The 10,985-nt window shown below is 44.1% G+C and overlaps 1 protein-coding gene across 1 annotated transcript; it reads right to left on the bottom strand.

The window, feature by feature from the left end:
• Positions 1–567: 567 nt before the first annotated feature.
• LOC120837149 lies at positions 568–10,985 on the bottom strand. Its single transcript, XM_042289003.1, has 3 exons — positions 10,782–10,985; positions 9,794–10,409; positions 568–653 (listed from the first exon to the last, which is right to left on the bottom strand). Exons 1-3 carry the CDS (start codon positions 10,983–10,985, stop codon positions 568–570), a joined length of 906 nt encoding a protein of 301 aa, XP_042144937.1.

The raw sequence follows: 10,985 nt of genomic DNA, 5'->3' as shown, positions 1-10,985 counted from the left end.
GCTCAGGAAAATTTATTTTGTTCCGGTTCGATTATTTCGATCCGCGAACCGGTTCGCGAACCGGTTCGGGGAGCTGAACCGGTTCGGAAATTATAAATGACAAATTGCAACATCAAAATAAATTACAAATAAAACATCTAAAATTAGCACATACGAAACGGGATTCATCGTAGTGTAAGGCTCAGGGATTTCTACCAGGAATGGTTTCTTTATGTACACTCAAAGGTTACCTCACCGACGTTTACGCATTTGGACTTCATCTAATTGGGTCCGACGCAGTAGCTGTAAAATCCGCGACCTCCTTACAAACCTACTTACAAGTAGAACTCGCTAACTATCCCGCCACCTCGGCCTGTAAACAATTGAAGGAACAGTAGGGAGAAAATACAGCTTTCTTTATTTGAACTAGCCTTCGGTAACTCAAATTAGACCCTTAAAGAAGTTTTCATTAAACAAGATACGGAATATGAAAAACACTTTACCGAACGCAACGCCAGAAGGACGTAATAGGATAAATATTAAAATAGAAGAGTTCGCTGTCTCACAAATATGTTAGCTTCTAAGTGCCTATACGAAACCGGATGCATCGTGGTGCTGGCTTTCGTCAGCGGCAGCCACTCGCACAAAACTAACTAAACCGCACACTATATTACCTGGACGTCCAAAGGGATGCGGGAGAAGGTAACCACTTCTGTTCCAGTGACCACGTGGTTACTATGAGGTGCTGCTTTATGACGTAGGTTATTCTCTCGCAAAAAAAAGAACTTGCCACTGATTGATCTTTTTTTCAAAAATAAATACATAATTGTATTTAAAAGGATACTTCAACGAAATTTGAAATATTCCCGTCGTCTTCAAAAATAGGTTGAATATGATCCACATTATCCGTAAATGACAATCGCACGTTTGTATTTTGAGCCTGGTGGCTGTATTTTTCGTTATAAACGGCCCACTTTGGCAAGCGCTCGGAGAAGGCCCAGCGGAGACCACGTGACATCCAACGCAATCGTGACGTATGTCGTCTCAAGACGACCAAAGCTACGGCGAGGTTGACGTCGAGAGGATGGCCTAGTCGTTCCAGCTACCGAAGCGGCTGCTTTTGTACAAATTTTGAGTGACGGGTTAATCTTCTATAATCTTGTAGGGGGACAATAGCGACTTCTGCGACACACAAAAGGCATTCTCGGGAAGAGGGGAGTTCCTCCTTCCCCCCTTCTCTCGTCGTGACCGGATTCGAGACAACCTCCGTCACTAGCTGCCAAGGTTGCTAGACGGGCATTACAAGCGAGGCGTTAGCGACATCCACCAGGTGCTCTTTGCTAATCGTTTAATTCGTTTTAAAATTCCTTTTCGTGACTTTTTTAACGAGATATTGGTATGTTCGATTTGATGGTGCTTTTTTGAACACATATAGACCAAAAAATGAGCGCCGAAATTTCGTTGTAGTATCCCTTTAAAGGGACACTGACACCCCCCAAAAAATTGTTTTTATTTTTTGCCAGGCGCTTCATTATGGTGTCGGAGGACTACCCAATTAATATTTTGCAACAGAGTAGCGTATTTTTTTAATAAAGTCAAAAGACGCAACTGCTCGAAACCGAAACCGAAACCCGACGGAGGTCGGAGAAGTGGAGAGAAGAGAGTGACTGGCGGAAGTCACGTGGCTACACCCGACCGTGCGTTTTTTTTTTTTTTTTCTCCTCTCCGGTAGCAGACGATAGCAGACGACACGACATGCGGCGTGCGATGCGGCGTGCGGGAACTGCTTGCCGTGCGATTCTTTTGCAGTTATGTCTGTTCCGCTCGTTGTTCTGTACTCCAAGATGAGTTGTTTTGTACATTGAGGAGTTGGAGATGAGTAGTGAGTGCCCGTGGTGAATTTCCATGATCGGCTCCGAAAAGAATAAACCCAAGATGTTGCGTGAAGAGCTGGCTCACATGTCCTGCATCCGAAAAAAAGTGGCATTATGCGACAGAGTTTCCGAAAGATCAACGGGATCGGGACCAATGGCTGGTATAAAACCGTTCCATTAGGGTCATAGCAGAGAGGGTAAAAGAGAAAAAAATGCACTCCCCCTCTCACCCCGCATGACGTACGCTCCGCCGAGTGGGCTGTAGCTAGCGTCCGGCTGGCGTGCAAACTCTGTTTAAAATTGCGTCATTTTGGAACTTTCTAGCGCAGATGCGCAGATTTTGGTATGCCAGTTGTCGTGTAATATTATGCTAGATAAAAAGACTCACGGGGTCCAATTGCGCTGTTACCTGCGTGCAAATAAAAAAAATTATAGGGAAAACTGTGTCAGATTGGCCGGTCTCTTTGGCGAAAAGTAAATCCGGTTGCTGTACCTTTCTTACTATACACTAGTTCGTACTAGTGTAGGCCTTTAGCGACCGTGAGTGGAAGTCTGAAATAATAAATAAAACGTGCTCTCCTGCCGCAATACAAGCAGTAGTTGAGGGTAGTACTGCCGGCTCACTCAACTGCTATTTAAGTAACGGAAAAAAGATATGCTAGTTGATCATTTAGCATAATAGAACAACAGAGAGCTATAGGCTGATTTTGGAGTAGCCACAACTATTCTAAGAACGCGAACCACTTCACAACGGTAGCCACGAGCGAGAGTTCGATGTTCGGTAGAGCCCGCCGATACAGCCCAAAGATGGAGAACGGCAACCTCCCGGTTTGTCGTCTGCTAGCGGAGTCGTGCGCGTGCCCTCTCCCTCGTTTTGCCCCGCCGAACCAGAACCCGCTGAACTTCCCGGATGTGTGGAGAGGGCGCTGCGGTCGCACAAAATGGTGCCGCCCACAGAGCGCTAAATGAAATGGTCTACCTGATTTATATGCTCCTTGCATTTTGTGGAAAGTGATTACATTGAGTTCGCAGGTGTCAAAACGGAAATCCCATACCGTTTAGTTCTGCGAAGTATCGTCCTCAACATTTGTTTGTTATTTTTTGTTCGTTTCTTCAGTGATGATTGTAAAAAAAAAAAATAAAAAGATATGTAAACATCAAAAAATGTTTAAAAAAAAAAAAAAAAAAAAAACTCACGGGGGATCGAACCCGGTCCTACCGCGTGTGAAGCGGACATCTTTCCCACTGAGCAACTGGGGCATTTTTTTTTTCTTTAATGCATAGAAATTTTTACAAGTGACATAACATTTTGATACTTATGCGTATATACAGTTATAGGACATTCATTTTCACACCTTATTTACATACCAATGTCACACACACACACCTTATATATGGCATCTTATACATGTGGCCAGTGGATGTGATAAATTGAGACAGAAATTGCGTCGACGAGTGTAACACAATGGTCACAGAAGGATATATCGTCAATAGAGCATTCAGAAATCTGGGAGACCCAGACATGCATCGAATAGGGCAAACCACTCTGGTTGGCTGAGAGGTGAAGCGTATACGCTCCTCACTTGCGCTACCAGTTCTAGAAAAAGAGATTTTGTCGTACGGGGTTTCTCTGCGTGTCTGTCGATCATGCGACATTTCCATAGACTATGAAGTCCCAACAGAGCGAACATGTCGTACGGGACGGTTTCGTTCTCAGCGAACGGGAGGAAGCGGAGACTGTAGTCATTAAGAATTAGATCTTTCTTTAGCGTGCGTTGTAGAACATCCCAAAACAAAAACGCGTCGTTGCAATAAATAAAACAGTGCTCTATGGTCTCTGGCTTGTTACAGAGTCTGCAATTAACAGTCCACGGTACAAATATTCCTTTTTCCTGGAGGTAAGTTTTTACTGGTAGGGTTGATGTATGCAATTTGAAGAAGAACGTCTTGGTTGAGGGAGGCACGCCCATTTTCTTGACTCTTTTGAGAACATCATTGATGGGTTCTAGCGTGAAACGGGTACGGTAGAGTGGTAGTGAAAACAAGCTTTCCGTAATATTCCTTGACAGTGTCTTCCTGGACACGCTAAACAAATATTCCAATGAAAACCGTGTTTTCAGAAAATTTAAGGTATCGACAACTTCCTTTAAAAATCCCCAGGGCCTATTTTTCGACGTTTCGCCCGTTGAAACAACAAGATAACTTAAACTCTCAGCAAGGCGTGATTGGTGTATGACTCTAAGGAACTCGTGATTGGCATTTTTAAAGAAAAAGAATCTTGACACTAACTGGCGGACAAATATGTGACACAGTCCTAAACCACCGGATTCGAGAGGGAGGAATAGGTTGTCCCTTTTAACACGTTCCCACGTTGAGCACCATATCAAAGTGGCGAATATTCTATGGAATTTTTGGATGTCTGTTCGAGCGCAATGAAGCACTTGAAGAACGTACATAAGCTTTGAAGCGAGGAATATATTACAGACACTTGCTCTAGTAAAGATAGAAATATCTCTACCCTTCCACGCATCAGCCTTCCTTTTCAGTGTGGTCGCAAGGGTGGACCAGTACGTCGAGCTACTACGAATGTGTGAGAGCGGTACTCCAAGATATGTGATCGGACTCTGATTCCACTCTATCCCTGCAAAAAAAACGAGGTTTTGTGGCCCAGGAACCGCACCAGAATCCGTTGCATTTGGATGGATTCACTGAAGCCCCAGTGACTGCGCAGTAACGCGCTGTTTGATCAAGCGCTTTCTCGACACTCTTCTTGTCAACGCAAAAAAATCCAACATCGTCTGCGTATGCGAGGACTTTTACCTCGACATTTGCCACAGAGTACCCACGAATACATTCTATTTTCAGAATGCTGAGGCATAAGGGCTCTAAATACAATGCAAAGAGGAGGGGAGATAGAGGGCAGCCCTGCCTTACGGAAGATTTGATCTTAATTTCATCAGAAAGTGTGTTATTGATTTTCAGTCTTGTCGAACTTAGAGCACTATATAGCTCCTACGGAGCAGAGTAGCGCAATCCTTTGAACTCCGTGTTTTGCCGACAACATGGCCGACAGAGCGGCTCGGCGCGAGTCACGTGGTACTCAGGGTTCCAGGAGGCGGCCCGCCCTATGGGAGAATACATGGAGATCGACACAACACGGCTGATTAAAAAATGAACGGCGAGTTCACACTTTTCAAAACTAGTCTGTCGTGAAGTTAGTAAAGCACTAAACACTTTATCAAAGTTTTAACAATATCGGATGCGTGTGCAAATTTTGAGAAGGCAATTTCCAAGGCAATGGCGTTTGAAGCAGACGATTTTTGCTCGCAGCGGAGATGGGCTTTTCGGGTTGGCCGGAGCGGGTCACGTGAATGGTGTGACGTCGCCGTGTCGTCTGCTGCATGATGCCTCTCAGGCAATTTTTTAAAAAAAGTCAGGTCCTTGCGGGGCACAAAACTTAGCGCAAATTATTCTAAAGTGTTCCATTATTATCTCAAAAATGATTGCGATTCCGTACATTCCCACAATACTGGAGAAACAACGATTTTCTCACGTTCTCCATGCATTTCTGACCGCAGTTGGAACCTCCGGGCGTTCGCCGCTAGTCGCCGAGAGGCGGCGTTCTAGATTGCGCTACTCTAGAATATATATCTAGAATATAGAAGAAGAATATGAACTTTCAAAGGATCAGAAAGGAGTGCGCCGAACATTTGTGGCTGAAAGGAAAAGTCGCTGGGGAATCAACAGTCCTTGGAGTGGTTTACTTATGGACAGGGACAGGTGCTAAAGAGGAAAACAGAAAAATGATTGATTGCATATCAAGAGACATTAGTGAACTAGGGGAAGGCTCCGAAATAATTATTATGGGAGACATGAATGCCCATATTGAGGGTCTGGATGGGTATACGGACTCAACTGGAAGCATATTACTAGAACTGGTGGAAAAACATGACTTAGTTTTATGTAATACCAGTCAGAAGTGTGACGGGCACATAACTTGGGAAACTGGCAATCTGCATTCAACTATAGATTACGTACTCATGTCACACAAAATCTATGGTAAGTTACAAGTAATGAAAATAGATGAAGAAGGTTCCAAAAGTCTTGGTAGTGATCACAAACGTATTAAGCTGAATTTCGCCAGAGAAGTAAATGCTGAAACTAGACAACATAATTCAAAGCAAACTTTCTGCAGCGACAAAGAGTTGGAAATAGTTGTTGAAAGAATAGAGGCAGCAGTTTCAGGGCATCGGCATACAGATTGGACCTATGAGAGCCTAACTAGGCTTTTTGCTCTAGAACTAGACAAAGTTAAGAGTAAACGAAAGGGGAAGCAAGGACATAGACCAAAAAGCTGGTGGGACAAAGAAGTGAAGCAAGCGATACAAAAACGTCAGGAAGCCTCTAGAGAACACAGGTATTCCAAGCGTAGTGGGGAGTCCGAAACGGAAGTAAAAAGAAAATGGGACAATTTTATAACATGTCGCCGAGAGGCATCCAGTTTGATCAATGCGAAAATTCAGAGAAAGGGTGAGGAATGGATGAGTAATGTAAGTAAGAAAGATAGAAACGCTGCCAAGAAGTTTTGGGAGCACTTGAACTCACTCGGTGAAACAACGCAAGCTAGACAGAGGTTCATACTCTCGCATCAGGGAGATCAATTAGAGGGAGATGATGCGATACAATATATAGGAGCAGTGATGGAGGAGAAATTTCGGGAACGGTTACATGTGGAAGATAGGAGAACCGAAGGAAGTAGCAGTCCAGTTTGTGACATCGCGGATTTTGGACAAAGAGAATGGGAAAAGGCGGAACGAAGAGTCCCTAGTGGCACGTCGACAGGCACGGACGGTATCCCTATCAAGCTGGTGAAGAATTTGGGTCCTAAATCTAAGGCAAAACTAAGGGAGGTAGTGAGTACCATGATAACAAAAGGAAATATTCCAGATGAATGGAGGCTTAGTAGGATGAGTATGATATATAAGGGAAAGGGAGATAAGTCGGATATTAGGAATTATCGTCCTATAACCGTGACACCGGTTATTTACAGGTTGGTAATGCAGATTATAAAGAACAGACTGGAGGAATGGGTAGATTGCGAGGGCATACTGGGCGAATTACAGAACGGGTTTCGAAAACAAAGAAGGTTGGAGGACAATTTATTTTCTCTAACACAGTGTATAGAAATAGCGCAAAAAGAAAACAGACAGCTCTGGCTGGCATTTCTGGATATCAAGGGTGCCTATGACAATGTGAACCAAAGAAACCTGTGGGACATAATGGAGAACTTAAACCTAGATGAAGGACTAACAGCACTATTAAGGAACATTTACAAAGATAACAAGGTGATTATAACATGGGAAGGAAAGGCGACAGGGAAAATAGAGATAAGCCGAGGCCTTAGGCAGGGGTGCCCGTTATCGCCTTTGCTGTTTATGTTGTATCTGAGAGGATTGGAGGATAGACTAGAGAAGAGTGGGCTTGGGTTCAACCTTTCTTACAGTAAGCTAGGCCAAAAAATTCAGCAATCCTTACCGGGATTGATGTATGCGGATGATATTGTACTAATGGCTAACAACAGGACAGAGTTGCAGGAATTAATGAGCATCTGTGGTAGGGAAGGAGAGGAATTAGGCTTAGAATTCAGTAGCGAAAAATCGGCAGTCATGATTTTTAACGAGGATGAGGTTGAGAGGCTGAAGATACAGAATATTACAGTTGAGAGAGCTAGTAAATACAAGTATCTAGGAGTATGGATATGTGATGGTGCAGAATATCTCAGAGACCATGAAAAGTATATAATAGGTAAGGGCAACAGAAATGCAGCTGTAATGAAAAATAGAGCACTTTGGAATTACAACAGGTATGAGGTGGTGAGAGAGATTTGGAAAGGGGTCATGGTGCCTGGCTTGACTTTTGGAAAACGCAGTGCTATGCATGAAATCCGAAGTGCATGCGAGACTAGAAATAAAACAGCGCGGAGTAGGTAGACTGGCTTTGGGGGCACATTGCAAAACGCTAAACCAGGGAGTACAAGGAGACATGGGATGGGCATCATTTGAGAGCAGGGAAGCGGTGAGCAAGGTAGAATTTGAGGATAGGTTGAGGCAAATGGACGGGGAGCAATGGGCACGAAAGGTTTTCAGCTATTTATACATGAGGAGTGTAGACACAAAGTGGAGACAGCGCACTAGGAAATTAAGAGGAAAGTTTTTGGGCTATAGCGAAGATACGGAAGAGCAAGTCTCAGTTAAGAAGAAAGTTAAGGCCACAGAAAGAGATTGGTGGCTAGAGGGAATGCAGACAAAGACGGCTCTGGAAAGCTATAGATTAAACAAAAGAGTTATTGCCAAAGAAAGCATTTATGACAATTCTAGGGGAAGCTCATTGCTGTTTGAGGCCAGAACGGGTGTTCTGCGAACCAGAACATACAGAGTGAAGTACCAGGAAATTGATACAGTGTGCACTGCTTGTGGAGAGGAGGACGAGACGGCTGAACACTTGATACTCTACTGTAAAGGGCTTCACCCTATGCCTACCGAAGACAACATAGATTTAATAAAGTCATTGGGTTTTAGAGACAGCGAAGGGAGAGTGGATTTCAAGACTGTAGAGATTACCAAGCAAAGATTAAGTGAATGGTGGCAGAAATCGAGAGAAAACTAGGTATTTTCTTATCCACTGATGGCAAGGGGGTTTCATAGCCTCACTTTCTTTGCACTGCGGAGTGAATATAGATTTCACATTTAAATATTCTAAGCTTAAATGGTAAAACAAAATGGCTAGGTGGCGTAAGCTACCGCCCGATCCAAAGGGCTCAGCCGTATTCATCCATCCATCCATCCATCTAGAGTTCAGCCTCGGCGCGTGGCCGTAGCGCCGGCTTTCCCGCACGAGATGGATGCTTTGCTCCTCACGTGACTAAATTTGGCGAATAGCGGCGCCGCGCGCGCCGCCGCGCATGGAAAACAGGAGAGGAGGAAAAGGAGGCGGAAAGCAGGGAAACATACGCCGGGGCAGGAGAAACGTCGGCGGAGCGACCGTAAAGGTGGCTTTCTTGCACGCCAACGGTTGCTTTGCTCCTCACGTGATAGATCTCGGCGAATAGCGGCGTGGCGGCGCGGGGAAAACAAATGCGCAACTCTGGCTCCCGTAGGGAGCCTATAAAGGAACTCTACGCTACTCTGCTCCGAAGGAGCTATATAGTGCTCTAGTCGAACTATGCATGTAGCAAAGTCGAATACCTTCCAAAAGCGTCTCTCCCAGGTTTACGTGCTCAAGAAGGGCAAATAGAAATGAATGACTCACGCGGTCAAAGGCTTTTGTAAGGTCTATTTGTACAAGTGCAACCTGGCCATTACTGTCTGACACAGACTCTAGGACGGAACGGGCAACATGTACGTTCGTTTGAATAGATCTGCCCCGTCTGCCACAAGTTTGGTGCTCACCTACCAGCTTTTCTATTACGCGCTGAAGTCTTTCATTGAGAACTTTAGCGTAGATCTTATAATCGACGTTGCAGAGTGATATTGGTCTGTAGTTTTCCATCTTTTTAAGCATTCCAGGATCTTTTGTTTTTGGCAGCAATACCGTGTGTCCACGGTAAAATGAAGGGGGAAGAGTTTTCTGAATGTAGGATTCTTCAAATATAGCGAGTAAAACAGGAGATATAATGTCTTGGAACTTTTTGTAAAATTCACCGCTTAGTCCGTCGGGTCCTGGTGTTTTCCCATTTGGGAGAGATTTAATGGCGGCCTTAATTTCGTTTAATATTATGGGGCCTTCAATTAAAAGGCGATCTTCCTCGTCAAGTTTTGGCATCTCTGTTAGTAGCTGTTCGATCTCAGTCTTGTCTTTTGTGGGTATTACTGTTCCAAATATATTTGTATAGAAGTGGTGAAAAGATTTGACTATTTCAGTTGCGTCGGTGAGTATCAAACCATCTTTGTTAATTTCTACTATTTCTTTTGACAGCGCGTTACGTCTTTCGTCATCCAAAGATCTTTTGGTAGGTTGTTCGCCGAGGAGAAGGCGTTTCTTCCGCGAGCGAATTAATGCTCCGCGGTACCTTTCGGTTTCATACTTTTGAAGCTGGGCTCGTACTATGTTAACATCGTCGCTGTACGCGCCTGGGTTTAAGCATTCAAGCTCGTAAAGGGTTACTAAATTTTTAAAAAGGTCGCGCTGCTGTTGTTTGTTTATATATGATGCAATTGTAGCGCGTGTAGCGCGTTCGATTGCGAGGTTTTTTGCTTCTTGTTTGAAACTATCCCATTTTGCAAAGATGTGCATGTCAATGTTTTGCAATGTATTCGACAAAAGTAAGGAGATGTTAGTTGAAAACTGCTCATCACTTAGAAGCCTCAGGTTGAGCTTCCAGTGTTCCCACTGCTGATGAACACCTCGGAGTCTGCGCGGCCCAAAGCAGACTGATACCAGGCAGTGATCAGAAAAGAAAACTGGTTTGACTTGGTAATTGCTCATTGAGTTGATTATATCACCTGAGACATATATTCTGTCTAATCGTGCGTGAGATGTTCCTTGGAAATGGGTGTAGCGTATCAATTCACCTTTTTTATAAGCTACATCAACAAGGTTATGGTCTTGAAGCGTGCTCCGTAGAGCGGCGGCACTTCCGTCATACCTAGTTTGTGACACCGATCGGTCGTCTCCACTGCAAACGCAGTTAAAATCTCCCATCGCAACTGTTGTTCTATTTGTGTCGAAAAGCGGCGAAACTAGTTCATAGAATGATGTTCTTTCTCTAGGGGTATTTGGAGCATACAGGCAGATAAAGCGCCAATTTATCTGCCTAAAACAAATGTCGCAGGAAATAAGCCGCCCTTCCAGGTCATTTACAATGGAAACTGATGATAACTCAAGCTGTTTACGAAAAAAAAGAAAACATCCGGCGGAGACTCCTTTGGCTTGGCTAACGCAGATTTCGTAATCCTTAAGAAAAGGTTCTAATGCGCCCGCGATGCCTTCATCTGTAGATAATTTTGTCTCCTGTATTGCCGCAACGTCCACTTTCTCTTCTTCGAAAAGACGCAACAGCTGAAACTGCTTCCTTCTAGACCCTAAACCTCTTACATTTAGCGTTAGAATATGTAATGGAAGGGCGGGATACAT

The sequence above is a fragment of the Ixodes scapularis genome, unplaced genomic scaffold (assembly GCF_016920785.2).
Source record: "Ixodes scapularis isolate PalLabHiFi unplaced genomic scaffold, ASM1692078v2 PGA_scaffold11__112_contigs__length_91849675, whole genome shotgun sequence".
Lineage (NCBI taxonomy): Eukaryota > Metazoa > Arthropoda > Arachnida > Ixodida > Ixodidae > Ixodes > Ixodes scapularis.
This window is presented reverse-complemented; position numbering and strand designations above follow the sequence as displayed.

Bases quoted from the DNA above. Each gene is read 5' to 3' on its own strand.
- LOC120837149 (XM_042289003.1), bottom strand. From the start codon at position 10,985: ATGTATCCCGCCCTTCCATTACATATTCTAACGCTAAATGTAAGAGGT. The intron at 10,410-10,781 runs GCCAAAGGAGTC...GAATTGATACGC, and splicing joins ACGAAATCTGCGTTAGCCAA to TACACCCATTTCCAAGGAAC. The intron at 654-9,793 runs GTTTGATACTCA...TTGGACGTCCAG, and splicing joins AGTAGAAATTAACAAAGATG to GTAATATAGTGTGCGGTTTA.